Raw genomic sequence first — 22,742 nt, forward strand, 5'->3', positions numbered from 1 at the left:
ACTGTCTGGGTCTAGTCGGAGCCATGTAATACTCAATAAGATACCAGAACATGAAGAATATTGGAGCTGTCAGTCTCTGGCTGGGTAGAGAGTTGAAAGTACTCAGCGTCCATGCCATCCTCAGACCTCTGCTGTTATGTGTGCAGCATTGACCTTTACCAAATTATTGCCGAACCTTGATCTCAACACCAGTTTTTGCTAAATGCTTCCAGCACCATTTTCAGTTACCATAGCTACAGGTATACCAGATGAGTGGGTGGTCTGGGGTCATCGGGTCAACTCAGCTGGACACAGTGGCAGCACTGACAAACTGCTGTCCCCCCACTCTCATAATATATGTCTTAGCTAGACAAACTGTGACCTAGCCTGGATCAGTAGGAGGCATGTTGTACTGTATATCTTTATTACACAGATCTGTGGTTATGAGTTTGACCTCCGCAGATTGAGAGACTCTGAATGTTGTGACTTGTACCAGCCTATAAAAGCATAAAGTGGCCGTGTGGTTTTAAATATTCCAACAGCGTTGTGTTAACTGTGTGTGTTAATTAACAAACAGTGGTTTAGTATAAAACGTCCCCGCCACCTTCTGTTCCCCAGGACTACCTCAACACTCTCTCCTCTTGCCAGTATTCCTGCTGTGAAACCTGAGCCCGGGGCCAAATATAGCCCCACACAGTGAGCAGTTAGGGACCGGGACAGATGGGACAGCAGGCCACTGCAGAGACAGTACGCCATTGGACCCTGAAACCGAGAGATCCTGCGGACCGTCTGACCAATAAGGCGGCTCTTCTGGGAAGAGAAGCTTCTTTTTGGCTCATTCGTAATTAAACGAGACAAACCTGGAATCGCAAAACCAGGAGAGAGCATTCGTACAAGCAGACCACTTGAAGGTACGTTTGGCTCTGTTTTCATTGATTTGTGTTTTATAGTTTAGTTTGTAATTGTTTATCAAGAGTATTTATACAGTAATACTTATATATCAGTCAAACACAAGCAATTCACAATTCCTTTATATTGATTTGGAATAAATATGACAAATAGATAGTATCAACGTACATCTGAACGTACAAAATACTGTAATTATTAATTGACACAGTTTTAATGTATGAAATCTTGGAACAATAAGGTTGAGGACAATTTGACAGCCCTGTCAGTTATTAACATTTGTTAAGTGTGAGACACTGAGACGGACTCAGTGTCTCACATTTTCTACATTCATATTTAATCACCACTATGCTGTTGTTATTGTTCCCTTCAGACAAAAGAATCTTTCTAGGTTTATACCTGTGTGTGCGTGTGTGTGTGCGTGTGTGTGTGCGTGTGTGTGTGTGTGTGCGCGTGTGCGTGTGTGTGCGTGCGTGTGCGTGTGTGTGCGTGTTCGCTACTGTGAAACATAGCCAGGGGATTAAAAATAACAACAGCTGGTCTTCAGGACGACATGAGGCGCTGAGTGTCTCGCTGCATCGTTCATGTATCCACACCAACAGTTTCACAACACACTGTATACATCTAGTTTCAACTTGTGGGGAGATCAGAGCTCAAACAACAAAACCCCTTTTAAACTGCACGTAAAGTGATCTGTTTTGAGTGAGACTCCTGTTATGTCAGTAACTCAAAGAGAAGGATGCATCAGGTGACATAAATTAACTCGTGGACTAATGGGTGCATCCTTATTTTGGATTGTGGTTTAGCAAGACTGTCTACTGCTTGTTTCATCACTTGTTTACAAAAATATTTTATTTAACAATCTTTATTTGAATAATTTATGGTATGAGAATATGGGTATTCAAAATCCATAGTTGAATTCATACTTTTTAAGAATTAACTGAAAAATATATAGTTATTGATTATTGTTTTCAATGGTATTTTAGGATAACTTCCCTTGATTGATGCACCTGTTGCCCTATTCCTCTGATGCAATACTAACATCAGGCACAAAAGGATCGGTTGATTAATTCATTAGTTTTGATCGGTGATGACCTTTTCATTTATGGTGAAAAAATATATAAAACATTTTCTGATTTCAGCTCACAACAACTTTAAACGTAAATGAAAAAAATATTTTTATTACACTATTCATCAGACAAAATAGAAACTTGGAAACTGATAATATTGGTATATATTTTACCAATTTTTGTCTATCTTAAAAATTCTTAAGAAAATGAACCTAGTTTGAACTAATTGTTGCACAACTTTCATCTAATTTTCTGTGGAGTAAATCACGTGTGAGGAAAGGAGAACAAAGAACAGAGGGATTGAGGTAAAATGTCCTGACAGAAACAAGGCGAGTGAGAAATGCCAATCATGTTCAGTATGACCTCAGCTAAAGCCTTTACTAATACCCACCAACTGTGTGGAGACAACAGAAGGCCTGAGTCATCCTGCCAGCTATGGCTGTGACAGCAAATGATGCAGTATTGTAAAGTCTCTATTTCAAGCTCGACATGTCTCCTGTGTGCCTGTCATTTCCCTTTTTACAGATGGGTGTCTCTGTTACAGTGTGAATTGTTCTGTGTGTAATTGTCTGGTTAATGAGGTCTGATGTGTACTACAGAATGCAGGACGGGAGTTGGAACCAGCCACTCCCCATCTCGCTGCTGCTGAAGGACCCAGCAGCAGGCGGGACCTTGGAGGGCGATGCGGGCGTGTTTTCTGAGGCATCCTCTGATGGGGAACTCTGCCCGGACTCTGTGATAGAGCTGGTTTCTGGAGATGGAGACTTTGCAGATCTTACTACCTTCTTGAACGCAGAGGAGATTAATCGTAGTCTGGACCTGGCCCGGGAGGCCTTTGGTGACACGCGTGAATCTGAAGATCCAGTCCCCTCTAATCGTTCACAACAGGAGCAGGCTCCTCTTCAATCTGCCTCCTCCCTACCTGTGTCCTCACCGACTACTGAAAACCTCATCACAAGCCCAAACCTGTACCACCAGACCAGAGCTCCCTGCCCAGAAGACAATGCAGAAGTTAAAGTTTCCCTCAGCCAGAGTGCCCCCCTCAACCAACCTGCACACATGTCCAGTGAGGATGCGTCCTATGCTGAGAAGCCTGTCCGTCACAAACCTGTCCAGCCCGTCTATAAGCAGGACAAACCCCGGCTGCTTCACGAAGGCCTGGAGCTGAACGATCGGGTGGCTTCAGCCACAGAGTTCTGCAGCCGCGCTGCCACCTTCATCGAAGAGCTGTCCTCCATCTTCAAAGGTGCTGCTCATTTGGAGCAGCAGGTGGAGGAGGACTCCTCCTCTCCTGACAGCGGCTATCTGTCTCCCAGGAGCCAGCGGCCGGTCCCTCAGGGCTCTGCCTCTGCTCCGTCTCTGCCTCCTGGCCAGCAAGAGGACGCACAGTACAGCCAGCCAGACGTGGGCCCTCAGCCCATGGGCCCGGTGGGAGTGGCAGCCTCTGCAAGGTACCAACACTCTGGAGCTCCAACATCATCCGGACCCTTGTTGCCTCCTTGCTTCCTCCAGAAGCTGAAGAGTCAGGAGGTGGCAGAGGGGAGCCCCATTCAACTGGAGTGCCGAGTCACGGGAAACCCGGTGCCGCTCGTCAGGTAGGGGATGACTTAATATGACTTTATTGTTCAAGTTGGATTTGACAGGTGCCTGCTGTTTGATTTTATTACATATAATGATTACATTTTTTTATGATGATTTTTTTTTAATGGATAAGAAATACATGTCATATTTCAAATTTGGAGTAGGGAGTGATTTTATAGTAGCCTATCGTTATTTTCCAGTTTGATTTCTTGATTTCTTCTCTTCCCTTTTATTTATAAAAAGAACATTTTACATTACATTTCATTTAGCTGAGGCTTTTATCCAAAGCGACTTACAACATACCGATGGTACACCATCGGGAGCAATTTTTAGGGTTCAGTGTCCTGCTCAAGGACACTTGGGCATGTGGGCAGGTGCATGTTTTTTGGATGGTGGGAGGAAGCCGGAGCACCTGGAGAGAACCCACGCAAGCACAGGGAGAACATGCAAACTCTGCACAGAAAGGCCCAGGACTGGATTCGAACCCCGAACCTTTTTGCTGTGAGGCGACAATGCTAACCACTGCACCACTGTGCCACCCCAACATTTGTCAAAATGTATTTAGTTGTAACTCGACGTGTTACCATGTTAGAAAAAGAGAATCAGAACTGTAAGCATCAATCACTTTGTTCTGTTTTCTATTTATTTATTTTAAATAATCAATCATTGAATTTATTATTTTTTTCAATTGATAGATTTTTTTTCATAATCAAATTGATGCTATTTTTTTTTCTCTTTATCCATTAATCTGCACATTTCTTGAATCATGATTATTGACTCAAACATCAGTTTATTAAGTGGTCTCTTGTATTGATTAACACAAACCGGGCCACATACATTCCCCATCTGCCGATTAATGGCTGAGAAATTTCTCACTAGAGGATGCGTATTCACAGGAACTGACTTGTTCAATTGTCGACATTTGCACCATTTAATTTCCCAGAGTTTTTTTTTTATTGAAGGGTATCATCTTATTAAAGGTCGGTTGCTTTTTGTTAAACAATGAACAAGCAGGGAAATCCCAACAAAACCTGTTGAATAATTGTTCTGTTTTTCCATGAGATTTTTTTATACTTTGATAGAGCTGTTAACTTGGTTAGGTGGAGATGGCTGTGTGGTGTCCTGATGTCCTGCTGTGTCTGGGTGTAATATGCTGTATTATGCTCAGGAGTTCTTCAGTCTGTCCTGATACTGAAAAGCATTTATAGTATTTCAGCTGATTGTTAAAAAGAAGACAGAACTCAGTACTCCATTAAAGGGTCAGTTCACTTTGTTTAAAAAAACAATATTTTCTCATTTTTGAAGGTATCCAGCTAAACAGTAAGCTTTAGTTAAATTTTTCCCACCACTCAATACAATGGAAGTTAATGGGATTTAAATTTCTGTGCTCAAATCGTTGCCAACGACATAAGAATCTCAAAGGTGAAGATCTGAACAACAAATAAACCAAAATTGTTGGCATGTCCAGGTATCACTGCCAGGAGTGTTTTGAATTGACCCTTTAAGAAAAGTGATTTTTGAGGTATAATATGATGTTGAATGAATGCAGTGACCCACACTACATGAGCAGACCTTTATATCTCTGTGTCAGTGATGCTGAGCAGACCAGGTTGTCAGGATTCAGCCTCGCTGGTCTGGCCATTACAGATAAGCTGGGTGAGATGGGAGGTGAGAGTGACCCGAGTGTTGACAAGCAGAGCACCTGGCTTTGAGTTTGGGGGGGACTTCCACTCTGTGTAAGCACATTTTACCTCTGGTACCTATGCCAGCAGAATCAGGGAGGCTGTGTAATTTATGCCTGGATGAGTTGTTCTTCCTTCGGAGACGACAGCACCGCCTGCCTCCTCTTATTCACACCAGTTCATGAGAAAACTAAAAATACACTCCTCTCTTGTTTCGAGATATGTCAACCTCACAGCTCAGTCAACATGCTCGCTGTTTACTACTCAGACATACCTGAACCAATTACAGTTTCAATCTGTTGTGAACTTTAACCTCCTCCTGATGGTTGAGCTTCTCAGGCTGAATGTTAATGATCCTGCTCCACTAATCACATTCACGCTGACTCTTATTTGAACAATTAAACTCCAGTTTCTTCAAACTTCTGTTGCAACTACAGAATACAACTTTATCTACTTCCTGTAGTACTCCATTCATTCATATTATGTGAAGTCGAAACACCATTAAAGGTGCAGTTTTGCATAAAATGTAGTTTGGACACCTTGTGCATCAGATTCAACACATTTCTCAATACTTAAGTTTGACTTGTTTGGTATCTTTTTTAACTTTATGATCTCATTTATTATTTAAATTAATGTGGGTTTAACAAGTCCTTGTATTGTCTGAGTTAATAGACCATCCAAAGGGTCCCATGTTGACTAAAGAGTTTTAGTTTCGGGGAGTTTTTTTCACAGGTGATTTGCGCAGGCTGTGTATCTCCCCAGTAGGCTGCGAGGGGCCTCTGCTGCTGCTGTATAAATAGTCTGCAGGCCAATAGGAGCCAGGCACAGGAATGCAGGCTATGCAATGACAAGGCATTTTCAGTCACCAGGCTCTACATCTCCCCACACCTTCTTGGGGAATATGAAGGTAGGTTGGAGAGAAGCAGGAGAGGCCGGACACTGTGGCGACGCTGACATTATACAACACAACGAATGAACGGAAAGCTGAGAGATGAGATATGGAAAAAGTATAATTTTTAACAAAGTGGTTTACTGTCTCTCCCTAAATGTCCCAGAAAGGTTATGATATTTACACTGTAGAAACGTAAATGAGGTGGAAAGATTTGGAGCTGAGTGCAGATGTGTGCAGCAGGTTTGGTTGATGAATTGACTGTTTTCTTTCCATAACCATCATTCTGTATTGTCTGCTACAGAGGTGCTGTCACTTCCTGTGTTTCTACTGTTTGTGGGCACTAGATGGCAGCAAATTATTTACTATTCAAAACGTAGTTGTGCACCTCCTGGATGCAGCTTCTTCTGAGAGTGTAAAGATTCAAAATAGTAACTTAGAAGGCAAAATTACAAAGCCAAAGCTTTTTCAGTTGAACCCTTATTTGAATGTGATGACGGTACAGTAGAGTGTAGGATCACAGCTGAAGAGTGCGTCCATCTGCTCAGCTAAACAACAACACGAAACTAACATCTTCATTAATCACAAACCCTTTCTAACAGTTGATCTCTGAATGTTTGCCTGCTGCTATTTGTTTGTGTGCGACTACCTGTTTCACTTTTTAAAAACACAATTTTTCAACAGCCTTCCTTTCATTCAGTGATCATTTCCCATGCGCTGCGCCTTTGATGCAGCTGCCAGCACGAGCAGGTGATGCACCTCCTCACCTCATCGGCTAATGAGTTGGTGCTGAGCTGATGCCAGCGTTTTGCACGGCCAGTGAAAGAGGCATTCCTGGGCGCTGGGTGCTGGGCGCGGTCTCCCGTGGTCAACCACAATTTGTCTCAGCTGGAGAGTCTTATGGTGCTAAGCGCCTCGTATTCTTCAGTACGCTCATCTCACACAATGTTTTATGTAATGCTCTGTTTATAATGATGCATTTCTGGTCTTGGGATGTATGTGAGCTCCATCCTTGTTGGAAACCTGTGGATGTTTTCAGCCTGAGGTCATTTCGGTCTGTTTTTACTTCTTCACGGGGGCTAGTTTTGGGTTAAGATTAACTTTTGGCATAAAGGAGTGGGAATGTGTTTAGTCCGTGTGATACCTGTGTGCGTCTCTGTGTGTGTGTGTGTGTGTGTGTGTGTGTGTGCGTGCGTGCGTGCGTGTGCGTGCGTGTGTGTGCGCGCGCGTGTGTGTGTGTGAGTGTGAGAGTGTTGTTAAAGAGAGCATTTCTAAACAAAATGGATCGTGTGAGGTCTCATTGTACTGAATGCCAAACACGCTGCAGGTGTCTGTTGGCTGATATCGCACTATTTCAGTGCACCTACAAGGCAGTCAGAGAAAATCCAGTTGTGCCGTACCATTCTGTCTGATGCTCGTCCATGTCATTACACCGACTGCCTGCTGTGCAAACAAGGCGTTTCAGAACTGAACTTGGAGTTGAATGATGAGAAATGGGCAGTTATGGCTTCTTGGTTTTTAACCAAATACACAAAAACCACAAGGGAAACTTTTGGAGGTTCAGAGGCTGCTGAAGAATTTTTCTACGTAAGGCGGCGTCTCCTACATGAAGAGGAGATGACATTCCAGATGCTGACGATGGAATCTGTTGTCAAATATAGAGAATGATTCTCCTACAAACTTCAACAAACCTTCCTGTTTGAGCCAAGATTGATAAACAGGATCTCAGACACGCAGACATAAAAGAGAATATACACCACACACACACACACACACACACACACACACACACACACACACACACACACACAATTTTTGAAGTATTTATTTGGTTTTGTATAGTGTCAGCATCTTTATCCTCACTGAATTATTCCATTTTCTTCTCCTCTGTGACGTATCTAACGTCCTCTCCCTCTAACAGACAGAGTTCAGTCCTGGAGTCCCAACCACTTGATCAAATTGTGGAATAATTCATCCCTCTGCAGCCAGAGAGACGATCACTATCTAATCATAATGTCTGAGGCCTCAAGAAGCACCAACTGTTACCTCTTGGTACTTTCTCACAATCAAAAAAATTCCCCATGCATTTATATTGTGGTTTTATTTGTTTTTCTGAAGAAGCACACTGGCCTTTACACAGCTTGCTATTGAATACTCAGTATTAACTTGTCACATTGGGTATCGTCTAAAATGTCATAAATGCTAACAAAGCAATTGGTTTGTTAGCTTGGTTTAAGTAGAAGTTGATGGCGCACTTCATGATAACTTTAGGCCAAAAACATCTGAACAAAAAGTAACCAAAACCATGAATAAGGGACAAAACCAAACCAAATGGATGATCAAAAGTATGAACATAAAACTGCAGACAAAATTACAGATTTGGTGTGGTCATTAAATCAGTTGCCTTGATGTTATTATGTGAAACAGTAATGGCACTCTGTCCCTTGCTGGCTTGTACATGTGGATGTTTTTCAGTTACTCTAAAGTGGAAGCAAAGTAATTAAAGTCAACCTGTATGAATTGTAAAATTATGAGTGTCAATGGGAAATGTTCCTGTCGAGGAAGTACAAAGACATGTGAAAAAGTGATTATTATAATCAGTAAAAGTGGGTTTGGTTTCTGGTTAGGTTATATAGCAATTTTTTTTCCGTGCAGACTATTTAGTTTCTACATAATGGAAAGACCACCTTTTGCCACAGCAGCATGTTGTAACAGAAGTAGTCACCAAACCAGTGGGCAGTTACAGTAGCCCTTCCTCCTAATTCTTGTGAAACACACTTGGTATGAGGTCATAGCAGGTGACCCACTGCTGACTCATGACGTACCCCAACTGTAATGCTTGGCCTGATTCAGGAAGGCCGTAATTTTAAATTCTCCCTCATGGACTCATTTGATCTCTGCAGGAGGAGTGGAAAGGGAAAAAGAACTGGTATTTTTATACCTGACTTCTTAAAAAAAAAAAAAAAAAAATGTTTGCAAGCATGAGGTCATTTCATATTTAAGCTCCAAATAATGAGAGCGCCTGTGGGGCTCTAATTTAATACTACGCGGGGACTATCTGACAGAAACTTCACATTCCTGAAACGTGAAAACATTTAAGATGCTGGTACTTTAACTACTGATACTGTCTGGAGATGTTGCAGGTTCATGTGAGACAGTCAGTTTGACGTATTACTTAGTTCTCACCACGCTGATAACTGAACTGTTTTCACCACTCTGTGTACATTTGAGCTTGTTCACTGCAGGCTGTCAGAGTTTTGTGAGCTAACCATAAATAGACACTTTCATGTAATCTATATCTCCACATAAGCAGACTATGCACAACTTCTCCAGCACTATGCTCTAGCCCCTCTCAAACCTGGCCTAGTACAGATTATGTACATGGACACATTAAGGTGTCGCCCATAAAACACTCAGCTGGACGTGCGTCAGTGGTATTCTTCACTGCTACGTTAATGGCAGTTGTGACTGACGGAGCTCCCCTGTGTGAGCCTCCGTGGTGGCCCCGGCCCTCCGCTGGGCCTCCGCTGGCCTGGAGGCAGAGTGTGAAGAAGAGGTGAGACTTTTCCTGCTCACCTTCCAGCCTCATAGTCCTGACCTTCACTGCTTTATGACATGCAGTCCCTAAATTCACACTCATCTTCTTATCCAGTTACACATGCTTGCAGTCCACATATCTTCTATTGTGACGAGCTCTTTCATGTTTCTAGATTTTATGTTTTGCAGTCAAACACATAATAGACGTCTCATGTAAAAGCAGGAAATTAAATTTTTAAATCCCGTGGTTAAACATCTAATAATCTTAGCTCTGTGCATGGATCACACACACAGCCAAGAGGATTCAGGGCTCATCACATTTAATGCTTAATGGATGAGTCTTATAACACCATGAAAAAGGATTTCCTTTTAGTCTAACACAGTATAATTCGGTTTATAATTTATAATGTAGTTTGCTGACTATGAGAGAGAAGGATTTTATTCTGCGCTCAGCATGTGAGCATCCTAGACAGGGTCAGTAAATCACTCCTGAACTAAACTATTAGCTTGAAAGGGTTAAGTAAGAAATAAGAGTGGAGGCAAATGAGATTTGTAAGGGAGTTATATAAGTGGATCAGTGACAGTTGAAGAAGTGGAATACCAGCTTTAATATGAAGCATGTCTTTTGTGGACAAAGGCAGCAGTCATGCACGGCAGAAGGACGGTAATCCAAGACAAGTTCAACAGGAGGATGGGCAGCGGATACTCCATAAATCTTTACTCTTTGCTGAAGCCTGTCCTCCTCCTGTGTTCGTCGGCCTGTTTGACCTCATGTGTAAACATGCGCACACTTAGCGTGGCCATTAACCAAGTCGATCAAGCCTAACATGGTCAGTGATACGAAGAACAGCCATCAGTGAGATCACAGCCGCTCAGATTACTTTAAGCCTCACAACAAATGCCTGGCCAGGTAACAGGTTCAGGATTGGTTAAGGTATCACTGGATCTTGGGTCTGTTGTCAATCCGGTATCACGGCAGACAGTGAAATAGACACGCCGGTCCACTACAGCAAAACGTGAAATAGTCACGCTTCGTGCTGTCTAAGTGTGAAAGTTTCACGTTTTCCTGGACTGGAGGAAAATGACACCTACTGCATGCGTAGAGCCATGTGATTTACAGGAAAATGAAATTAACAGCTAAATTACCTGGTTGGGGTTACTAAATAAGCACATGGTTGGGATTAGGAAAAAATATAAAACATGGTTGGGGTTAGGAAACAAAATGTCAACTCCTGGATTCGAACCTCATCGTCCCTCATCGTCTGTGACTGAACCCACCTTGACGCCCAAAAAATAATTTTGTTGCCGGACCTTGGTCACATGATCCCATGTCACATGACATTTCCGTGCGTGTAAATTTCACACTTACAAAATGTGTAACTTCCACACGTCGACAGCCCAAAATGTGTCTATTTCACATATTGTGGACCGGTGTGTCTATTTCACACTTTGCTGTGATACTGGGCTGCTGTCATACACTTTAGTTTTCCTCTGAGACACTCAACTCGTCTGTCTCTGTTCAGGTTCGTAGTCTTGAGTCATCGGGACCTCAGGATCTTCTCCACAGTGGGGCTGTGAACAGTAAGCACCGCGCTGCATTCCTCTGTTCACCTGTTAAATGACTCGCTGCTATTCATCATGCTTGATAAGGCATTGCCATTAGATCCAGCTTACAGTAATCTGCCTTTTGATGAGATATTTTAGGCTGTTATTTTTCCTGGATGTTGGAATCCTGTGCGGCTGCCAAAGAGCTGCGTTTGAAGTCGAGCCTGATTCAATTATGTATCTCTGACAATATTGAAGTGGTAGAATTTAGAGTGTGTTTGTGTGTTTTGGTCTTTAAAGGAGCAGCAGCACACACAGTTTGTGCTTTAAACTGTAAAGTATGTGTACACGTATTGTCCACTCGGCTGAGTATTGTGCGAAAATCTGTGTCTGCGCAGCGATACTTGTTTTACAAGCAGCCGAGAGGTCAAATGGGACTCATAAAAACAAGCTCAAGTCTTCCTTCCCATGTACATGTGACAGGATAACAGCTGTGCGAATGTTAAACTGTCTTCCACAGAAACTCAAGATATGCATCTTCTTTCCTTCGTCTCCTCATGTTTGTCTTTTGCCCATCACTGGAATAAAATACCTCTGCCTGTCCACCTTGTTCAGTTTAGAGCTGCGTCTCCTGGTATCATGGGAAGGGACAGATGGAGTGGGGGGTCTGCAGGATTCGGTTTCAAGAGAGGAAGATGTTTAATGTCTGGCTCACGTGGGTCTGATCGGAGCTCAGATATGAGTCCATAAATCCAGAGGGAGGAGAGGAGGTCACAGAGTTCAACCCCTTGACTACAGCAACGTCAGCCTGCTGCCTCTCCTGGCATCCATCTCCTCCAGTAGCGTTTTGTTGGCAGGAAATTTGCTGTAATTTCTCTACTTTTTCAGTTTTCATTGCAGCAGAATTACAGGGTTATACTTTAGTGCTGAGTAAACGGCATTCAGTTTGTGAAGGATCTTATCAGTGTTACTCCACCCTTAAAAGTCTCTTACTTTAGAGCTGAACATTTTCAGTTTTCACCAGTGCTGAGTTGCATCGCTCACCCACAGAGGAGAGGTGGTCTGATTGTCATGAAAGCAGATGTTTTTGTATGTTTGTGGCGAGGTCGTGGGCGGCTGGTAACAGAGGGGTCATGCACATTTAGTTTTTGTCTTGGCCAGAAGTCTGCTGCTTCCTCTGCATTTAAACTCCTGAGTCAGAAACTGCACCTGGTTAACTTCAACAGGGGACAAAAACTCATTATAATGATAATCCCTCTTTGAAAGCTCCCGCTGCAGAGTAAAGGTGACTCAGAGTGTAACCACACATGTGACCACAGATCTGCTCGGTGTGCTTCAGCTATTGCATTAACTATATCTAATTGTTGTTCCCATAAGTCATGATACATACCTAAAACTGCCTGACGCAGACTGCTGTGTGGTTAGTCTTTAGCTGAAATTACTCAGTGGCAGGAAGATCGATGGTTGTGGTTATGGAGGAACTTAGAAATGTGTAAATTGAGGACATTTGTTGAGGCACAGGATCCTAATGGAAACACTCCTATATAGGTATGAGGACGTAGTTCATGTGAAAGCCGGCTGTAACTTGAATGTTTGAGAGTTTTTTTTTTAATTTTTTATCCCAGAACCACAGCAGTCACAATTAAAGTCACTTGTACCCACAGCTAGTTGCACAAAAATGCCCAAGTTACCTCAAAAACAGTGGGGCGAATTACAGGAGACATCCGATCTTGTTAGCCAGCAGTCCACTTCCTTCTACTAGAGGCCTCACGCTGCTGTTTAAATATGTGGGCTCATTTATTTCATACAGCTGATATGTTTAATTTTTGGGCTCTTCTGAATGTTGCTTTTGTTGCTTTTCATGCCGGTTTTATTTGACAGTTCGCAAGATATATCGTCCTCACAGTATGACATCATGAGAGGACATAGCCTCTGTTTTTGTTAGTGTCATTCGGTCTCCTTGGAGCAAAAAAATGAGAGTTGTCATGACAGCATGCCCACATTTTTTTGTGATGTCAACTGAACCTTGAAAGACCTTTTTTTTTATGTGTGATTTAATGAGCATGCATGTTTTGTTGTTAGTAGTGGGACTGGGACATGATTATGCATTTGTGAGTGTGTGCATGAGTGTGCGAGTGCTTTACTTATGTTTGCATGTTAATAAATACAGCATGTAGCTTCGAGGGTAAATTGTTGACTGGATCGTGGTAAGTTGGTATCATCTGCACATTTTGTTTCTTTTTTTTTGAGAGCAGGAAGACAAAGCTTTAAGTCTGAGAAGGCCGCTATCAGTCGCTCAGTAATTAATGGTAACATCCAGATACAATAAAAACCCTTCCTCTTATTAACCCAAGTTTTATAGTCACTTAGGGGAAGCCTGGTGCTTCTCATGTTATTATCGCTACAAGTGGGAGCAAGTTCCAGGAGAATTTGAATAAAAGAGCCGCATGATGACAGACTGTGCAGCTGGGACAGGACATTGTTAGATGTGTGCGCTTGTCATCGTAGATTTTCATGTCACACAGAGAGAGCACGCCCTCTTAGTAACAAGCACCCCAAATAATCCCACCTGCCACGTCCCAGCATGGGACTCCCAGGGTCCTCACTAACAGCGACCAAAATATCACGAGTTCTGCCTGCGTTGAAGCCCGAGTGGAGCCCCCCGCAGAGAACGAAGCACACACCACCCTTTCATTCTGCTGTGCACTGTACATCAACCATCAAACCCTCACGCTCCACAGCATGTAGCTTCGAGGGTAAATTGTTGACTGGATCGTGGTAAATTGGTATCATCTGCACATTTTGTTTCTTTTTTTGAGAGCAGAAAGACAAAGCTTTAAGTCTCAGAAGGCCGCTGTCAGTTGCTCAGTAATTAATGGTAACATCCAGATACAATAAAAACCCTTCCTCTTATTAACCCAAGTTACCACAAATACCAGATTCATGCCTGCTGACCTTGGTGAATCTGAAGTTTTGGTCCCAGTTTGTGTGTCTGCAGCGTGTGTGTATGTGTATACGAAGCATAACATATGCACTCTTCATGCAGTAGCTGCAGCCATCTGTCTTGTGCTTGCCAGGTGCTGCCCACTCAAAGTGGTCTATTTAGATCTTGACTTATCCAAGCTATTTTTGCTCAGGGCCTAACTGGGCTTTTTAAGTGGCCTGCTTAGTTCTGGCATGCGGGATTTATTAAGTAAGGGCTGGAATATTTAGTGCCCTCTCTTTTTTTGGGGTCATGCTGTAGTGCGTACTGTAGCACTGTCATCTTTTATTTTCATGATCTGCCTCTTCCTGCAGTCACACATCAGAGCTGCAGAGGTTTCCATGGTGACAGGGTCATTTGGCTGGAGCTCAGGGCTCAGGGCTCAGGGCTCAGGGCTTTTGATGGTCAGCAGACTGTGGCCAGGACATGTATGGGAGCAGAAAAAGGTTTTTTTGTTATTTAGGAAACAGATTGTACAAACAGAAAAGACAGTGGGTTGTACTTGTTAAAATGTTTGTAGCCCACAAAATGTATCACACCAGAGGAAGTTTACCTGCTTCCAGCTCTGAGGGGTTTCGAATTGCAGTGAGTTTGACTCGAACGGGAAGGGCTTATCCTTGTTGTAAGCAAGAGAAAAACATGGAGACATTTCAGCCGACCGCTGGAATTACATGAATGAATTCAGTGTGGGCAGCTCTGAATTTTTTTTTTTTTGTCTTTTTAAATGAGTCTTAAATGCATTTTTCTCTGCTCCTCTGTCTCGTGTGGAATTTGGCAGCTCTGGTCTGCTCCCTCCCTCTGAGCCCTCTGCTCAGTCTGAGCGTTGTGTGCGTGACTCAGTGTCTGTCCTGTTGTGAGGGTGTCAGTGGCTCAGTGTGTGTCATGCTGTCAGGAGGAGAAGCCCTGTGTGCAACCAGGAGATCAAGGGAATCACAAGTGACTTTGGTTTATCTAATCCGGGAACAGCACAGCACCTCAAGTAAGTTCCAGTTTGAAAAACCTCTTGGTTTCTGTTATTTAAATCAAGTAGAAATCAAGCTTCGATTATCTCTTTTATTTCATCTTCAGCATTCAGTCATACATCATCAGAATAAGGGTTACTGTCAAACTCATACTCACACTGAATGAAAGGAAGATGGTTGACATCTCACTGAGCCTGGCTCAGGATTTGGATCTTCAAGGCGAATATTTATTCGATTTTTTTTTTTTTTTTTTTTTTTTATTAGGAAAAATTTAGCGTTGGTCTCTGGAGCAACACCTAATAAACTGTGTATTTTGTATTTGAACGAATGTACCGGTTGGTTTTATTGTTATTTGTGAACAAAAAGAAAAAACCTGTTAGCCTAGTGTTGATTATTCTGGGACCTCTCGCATAACTAAATTAGATTACCGTAAGTGGAATACGTGTGAAAATATGTGTGTGTGTGTGTGTGTGTGTGTGTGTGTGTGTGTGTGTGTGTGTGTGTGTGTGTGTGTGTGTGTGGATGGGGACATCCCCCTGAGTGCCGAGGCGTGTGCATTTGTAGCTCAGCTGCTACACATGTCTATCACTATTTCAGTTGTGTCTCTCTCTCACGCACGCACGCACACCTAATGCTAAAAAGCCTATTATACCCCTGGGACCTCAGTTTTTGTCCCTACAGTGACACATGTCCACAAGAGTTTGTGTTTATTCAGGTTAGTACACACCGGGATTATGAAAACATGTAAACACAAACACACACACACACACACGCACACACAATTCCTCGGAGAGAAAAATATCCTTGCGCTGCTTCCGGTAGAAGCTTCGACTGTCATCTGCAGCTGTCCGCTGTCCGGAATATTCCAGTGACCTCTGACCCCTGATCCTGTGCCACGATTAACTGGGCTCCATCATCAGAGGCCTTCTGTTACTTTATTGAGATGAATTCCTGCATTAATCATCTTGTTCAAGACATTTGTGTTTGCATGTCCTTTGGTCACATTTAAACTGAGCTCAGTTTCATATCAGTTAATCTTCACTCAAACTACAATATTTGTACATTTATGGCTTTATCTCAATCATAAATATTCAATAATGAAGAATTTATGAACAAATTTAAGTGTTATTTCAGAATATTTAGCCCATGGCAGCTCAGATTATCTACCATCACCTCCTTTCAGCATGAAAACTGAATAAGTACAAAATTATTAACTTTTAACTACCATCTGCTACAACCTACCTCTGCAAATGTTTACTAATAGATGATAGATTAAAGATCAGATTTGCAGGCAGAGCTCCACAATCAGCTGAACATTTGACATGTGATGGCCTTGGCTAATGTTTAAGCAAACGGTGAATTCACACATTCAACACACTTAGAGCATCATTAGCGTTGAACTGGAGTGTTGTTGTGGTGACTCAATGACTGAGATCGGTGTTGGTCTTCACCAGCTCCTGACGAATCAACTGTATCTTAAGTGTGCTACATGTGTTGCTATGGTAACCGGCTATGACCAAGTCAAGTCAGATTTATTTATATAGTGCATTTAAACACAACAGAGGGTGACCAAAGTTCTGCATATAATAAAACAGAGTTTAAATGGCCAAATACAGTTGATCATAAGGAGTAATAAACAATAAAAACAATTAAATGAAGAATCAAAAGCAAAAGGAAGCGAACAGGAAGCGCATAAGAATGTAGGAGCAGTAAATAAGAAATTATATGCAGGTTATTGTGGATAAGCTAGTGAAAATAAAAAGGTTTTTAAATGGGTTTTGATCACTGGTATCGAGGTTGTCGACCTGGTATGGAGGCCGATGTTTTTCCAAAGCTTGGGAGTTGCAACCAACTACCTTTAACTTTTTAACGTTTAGTCCTCAGATGGTACACCAGGTTTATCAGAGCACTTTAGCTTCAAACAGCTGACTGATACATCTGGAAAAGATCCTGATGAGAGTGGTTACATTTGTGAGCCTTAAAATCAAAACAATTAGCTGAAAGATGCTAAAATGCTCTGTATAGATAAGGGGAACCTCTTTTACGTTTCCCTTAATCAAAACAGTAGCTTTGAGTTTTTTATGCGTATCGAGCCATGCTCACCACTCTGTAAGGCTTTCAGTTAGTCTTACTTAACTTGAGTATGCTAACTTTCTCACAGTAAGAATACAAAGATGTAAAGCAGGTATAAGACATGAACATCTGTAGGTAAGGTCATCATCAATCCATCAAATTGTTGTTGATGTTTAGTTCAAAGCTGAAGCTGTGTTGGAGGAAAATTATGGGATCACTGAAGTTAGTTGGATTCGTCCTCTGTGGCCTTTCTGTGCAGTGTTTCATGGTGAGATGTTTCAGTCTGCAGCAAGGTGGTGGACCAACCAACACAGGCTGGTCAGATCAGATAAAAGGTAGGAAATCAAGTGGATGTTAAGTTGGTGCAATTATGGGGATATTCTGTTAGACAGTGACACATTCATTGTTTCAGAGCTGCATTCATTGCTGGTTTCAGTCTGCATTCGTGGGAAAGAGGAAACCAATTATGCTTTCTGTTTCGGCGTTTTCTCTGCCGTGGATGATAAAACCAACATTGCTCGCTATAAAGTTTGAGCAGTTTCAGTTGACCTCTATTGTAGTTTGTAATTAGGGATAAAGACAGCCTCGATGCTGTTCTCCTTGTCCAGTTGAACTTTGGTTTCACTTCTGCGGTCCATAGGCTTGAAACTCAACACTGAGAGACAACATGGGAAGAAAAGGAAAGACAAACATGTCTCAGGAAGTCGTCCAGCTGTGCCTTATAGCCCATATTGATTGGTAAATGACTTGTGGGTGTGTTTTTTTCCAGCTGGTTCCTCCTACATCTTGTCAAGGTCATTTTGTGTGTGTGTGTGTGTGTGTGTGTGCGTGTGATCGAACCTCTCCTCCTCTCTTTTTCTCTTCCCTCTGCGCTCTGGCCTCCACTCGTTTGGGTTTGTGGTGAAACTGAGCTTGGCTTCATAAAATTTTCCATCAACAGCAGCAAATAACAACAGGGTCAGATGAGGAGAGTGCGGCCCTCAGCACGCACTGTCGAGGCCGGGGCAACGGGCGCTGGTTTGTCCTGTCCCAAGGAATGCTCTCTTCTTCTGTGAGGGACGATGTTAGCGTAACGAGCACCCAGTCATATCTGAGGCATCATCTGGTCTCAATTGTCTCAACTCAAATGTGTATAATTGCTTTCTGACATCCTATTATTGTTCGAGAGAGCTTGGGACAAGCTGTTTGATGGTGATGGTGGGATGTTTAATCACCACCTTGGCTGGGTGCCTTTTGGGTGGGGGGATGAATGAAGAGGTGAGGTGTTTACTCATGAAGCAGTTTCAGCTATTTTGTATGCATGCTTCAAATAGTTGGGTTTTGTAATGGCATTGTGTTTAGAGGAAATGGGTGGTAAAGCTACAAACTGCCAAGAAATTTTCGGCCTTCACTTTCTCAGAGCTGTAAATTAGTGCTTTTCTAACACACCCTGCTTCCTCTTACAAATCAGACTACCGATGGTTGAATTCCCTTTGTGCCGGCTGCGCCGCATCTGACTCAACAAAGTCCTCGTTTCACCCGCCGGCCAAAACACTCGGTGCTGTTCAGGCCCATCACCATGTTCAGCACATTCCAGAGAAATAGATAGGGGATTAAATAAACATTACCGTCTGTCTCTAAATGAGTTTACTCAGTAATTATGCATAATGGTGGATCATTAAGTTTGATTAATAAGGTTTTTTTTTTTTATTGTTGTGCTTGTTGGGAATGGTTTGTGCTTCCGAGTTTATGCTCAGTCGACCCTCAGAGGAGCTGATGAGTCGTGTCTGTGTTTCGTCAAATTGGGTGCCCAAAGAAATTTCCATTCCTTTTACTTCTTCTCTGTGTTTTACGTTCAAGGAGAGCCTGGCAGACCTCTGTGCCATAACCGGAATGGAAATCTACTGAAAACATTTAATAAAAAAACACTGATGAATGCTTAAATTCCAATTCCTTTTTAGTTCCATATGTTGCTGCCCAAGCGGCAACCGGCAGTGACGTCAGCCATTGGTTTGTGAACGGCCGGTATGAAGCCTCGAGTTCGGAATTTGGCCGTCACCATCTTGCTATTTCGGAGCGGTTTGGCGCCAGTAGTGACCATATTTGGGCGAGCTGGGGGGGATCGAGCAGGGGATCTGACGGATCTGATTGGAAACCCGCCGATACTACGTCCCGCCCACTGATAGCCGTAACCTGACTGCACCACCAGCCGTGTGCCTGTCAATCAAACAAACACACCCCCAAAAACACAGCTCTCATATTCTTATCTTATTTTCAGATGGAAGTCCAGAAAACGTATAAACAGGAGTGAATTTAGTTAGCAAAACTATTTACACTATTTTTATTTTTATGGCAGTAGTTGAATGTGAGCCGGAGTCAGAGGATTTTTGGAACCAACTTCCAGCAGCACCCCGCAAGTTTAAGGCACTTCCGCATCGGACTAATTTTTCAGACTCAGAAGCTACGTCCAGTTTTATATACAGTCAATGGTTGCGGCATGGAAAGAGTTATTTTTCTTTTCTTTTGGGGGGTTGAGAGGTGTGTGTGGGGGGTCCTGGATAGATAAAGGCCAGCCTTTGGAAAACATATCCCCCTGCAGTTTGCTGGATTCTGTTTACTATGGCTGCACACATGCACAAAACACTGCACTTACAGTACCTCCAACACAAAAAACATAGTCATTAGTTTCATGATGTCATGTGTTACATCAAGCCCTTTCCTGCATGTGTTTCATTTAACGGCACTCAAAAAAGGTTCCAAATGGTTTCCCTATATTGAAAGGAGGATTTGTGTTGTGCAGTCTTTCATCAAACTTAGAGCACATGGCTGCAAAGTCCATTTTGATTTATGCAGTTAAAAGAAAGCAATGAGGTTTAACCAACAGAAGAAACCTGACTTTCCCAGCAGACATGGCAGACAACCCAAGCGGGTCGTGTTCCCATTTTCTTGGCTTTGGTTATAATCCGGAAAAATGGATTTCAAAACCACACAGACATATCGGTTTGCTCAAACAATCAGCTTTTTTGCTGGCGGTCGCCGGCTGCTGTTAATTTGGCTTGCGTAATTTATAACAAAATCATGTTCCTGTGTTGTCCCAGTTCTTCCTCTGTCTGCTTTTTGATGCAGACGCAGCTGCTGGACTGTCTGATGACTCGTGGTCTTTGTTGCTTTGAGGGCTGACACACCAGGGGGTAACATCTCCCTGCTCGTGCCATGAGCAGCTCTTCATTACTCTCGTGTCACGATCTGTTTCTTATCATTTAATGCTACGGCGTCTGGCTGCATGGTACAACCTGCTCAGCTTCCTTTGTTTCCCTCCAACAAACGATAAGACAGAGAAAAATACTCTGAGGAGTGTACAGCAGAGAAACAGAGACACTGCTCCACCTGTCACTGATACTGATGGATTGCTCAGTGTGGTCTGTCTCAGTCATGAAAAAAGCCAATCATTTTTCCTGTCTGACCCGGCCTGACTCATGCTCCTTCCCCTCCTGTTCATTCATTCATTCACTTTCTCCGCCTCGCTCCCACACCCCCTCTGTCAGGTGTAAATCCTCCGGTATGAAGTGTTGTCTGGATGTTTCTGCTGATTGATTGCTGCCTAGAAGAGCAGTCAGTCTGCTGTTTGACTGGCACGCCAGAGCGTATGAAATCCTATAATGGCCGTGCAGCCCGGATGTCGGGAATTTTTATGCTGAGCTCTGAGTTAGCAGGAATGTCCTCAGGTCAGGGCTCTGGATGGACACAACAGCTGTTCTTCTGGTGTTTTGGGAATTCCTGCCCCTCCTCCTGTCAATGCATGGGGTCGAGAGGGGACTGGGACATACATACCTTCTCTTTTAATAGGGTGTTGATGCAGTGTGGGGTGTCACTGGAGTGTGGATGGATGCGTTATAATGTACTTTCAAAAGAGGATTAGTGCTGATAAAAGCAACAGACTGGGGACTTTCAAAGCCAGGACTTGTGTGTGTTTGGAGGAAATGGGTGAATTGACCCCCGTCGTTTGATGTGGTAACATGGTGCTGGGGGTGGGGTCTGTTTTAATCATAACCCTGTGAAGAGAGATGAGACAGATCAAGCTGGCTTGTGTTGTAGACTCTCTCTCTCATCCCTCTTGGGTCCCAGATCAGGAAACAAACCCCAGGGAGGAGGGGCCGGGGCGCCTGCCCGACACACAGGCCTCTGATTGGAAGGAGGGAAAAGGAGGTCTCTGCTTCCCGTAATCCGGCGTCTCGTCAGTGCCTCAGGGTGGCTGACATTTGGGAGATATGGAAACTCAGACATTCCCTGAGGGAGGCTGTGAATGACTAGTTATTAATGCCTTGATTGGCAGGCGTCCATCATATTTTGCAGAGGTGTATTTAAGTTTATGTTTTTGTCAAGAAGAATGATGGCTTTTGCTCGTGAGATAAGACTTTATTGAAAAAAGATATAAATCTCAATCGTGATTCCTGTTACCAGAGGTCTGAGAAACTTAGTCTGAGACTGTGCTCAGTAGCATAAAGCAGTTTTTATTATCGTCATGACATGTTAAAGTATTATTTTTACCTTGTCTGTCAGGTGGTTCTGTGAAGGCCGCGAGCTGCACACCTCTCCCGACATCCAGATCTGGAGGGATGGTGACCTGCACACGCTGGTGATCACTGAAGCCTTCGAGGACGACACGGGACGTTACACCTGCGTGGCCTCCAACAGTCTCGGAGCAGACAACACCTCTGCTGAGGTTTACATCGAAGGTCAGACATGAAATGTGACAATTCAATTATTAAACTTCCAATGCAAAGACTGATGTGCCTACTGACTTATATATCTAGTTAATGTAGGCTCGCTTGGTGGCTAATGCTCTGTAATGCTTGTATGGTTTGTTCTTCAAGTGCAAGTGAGCTCTTGATGTTAGTGGATAAAACTGGATATGATAAAAGGACAAAATATTTTTTTGAATGTTTTCAGAGAATCCTATGTGACCAAAAAAATACTTCCCCCTGAAAACATTACTAAAACATTTCATTTTCTCAAAACATTTTTAGAACAAAGAAATCCAAGCTGGGGAGCTACTTTTGGTGTATTGGGTAGCACTTTTAAAACCAGCAGAGCAGTTCTCCGAGGAATCTGTTCTTCATCTGTCTTGACGAAAATGGCCTGTATCACATAGCAGTAACTGGTTTTGTTTTTGTCCGGTTTCAGGGGCTTCATCATCAGACTCAGAAGGAGAAGGAGCACCGTCAAAATCCAGATCGGGAGCCATGCCTCAGTACGTGTGTTTCTGCATGACATCTCATGACCCCATGACCCAGTGAACCGTGAACCCCTGAACAGGTTAACTGAGCCCTGCAGCAGCTAATCAGCTCTGCTGCCTGCTCCTATTTAACTTGCCCCTTAAAAGGCCCTTAAAGAGCCATAACCCGACCCAGTACATCTAACACACAACAAAAACACCCTGTCAAAGTTGTCCTCTGCACTTATTTCCTAATGTTAAACTTTCACGTCACTTCCACACACTTCATTTATTCCTCTTCCAACTCTGATTTTGTTCTGCTTCAAAAAAAAGTTGTGTAA

At 43.0% G+C, this 22,742-nt stretch overlaps 1 protein-coding gene across 7 annotated transcripts in view; it reads left to right on the forward strand.

Annotated features, from left to right (window-relative positions):
* The first annotated feature begins 736 nt into the window (after nt 1-736).
* Nucleotides 737-22,742, forward strand: part of palld (palladin, cytoskeletal associated protein) — a 54,161-nt gene continuing 32,155 nt past the window's right edge. For 6 of the 7 annotated variants that reach the window (XM_069150721.1, XM_069150723.1, XM_069150725.1 and 3 more), the window contains exons 1-4: nt 737-890; nt 2,555-3,550; nt 21,747-21,922; nt 22,371-22,437. In XM_069150721.1, coding sequence (XP_069006822.1) covers nt 2,556-3,550; nt 21,747-21,922; nt 22,371-22,437 — 1,238 coding nt within the window. In that variant the 5' untranslated portion in view covers nt 737-890; nt 2,555. Of the gene's footprint in view, nt 891-2,554; nt 3,551-15,114; nt 15,152-21,746; nt 21,923-22,370; nt 22,438-22,742 lie in introns of those variants that run through there. The other variant, XM_069150727.1, reaches the window with a different exon arrangement.

Source organism: Embiotoca jacksoni, unplaced genomic scaffold (assembly GCF_022577435.1).
Source record: "Embiotoca jacksoni isolate LCO1_2020_lvr unplaced genomic scaffold, fEmbJac1.0.p SCAF_16, whole genome shotgun sequence".
In the NCBI taxonomy this organism is placed as follows: Eukaryota; Metazoa; Chordata; class Actinopteri; family Embiotocidae; genus Embiotoca; species Embiotoca jacksoni.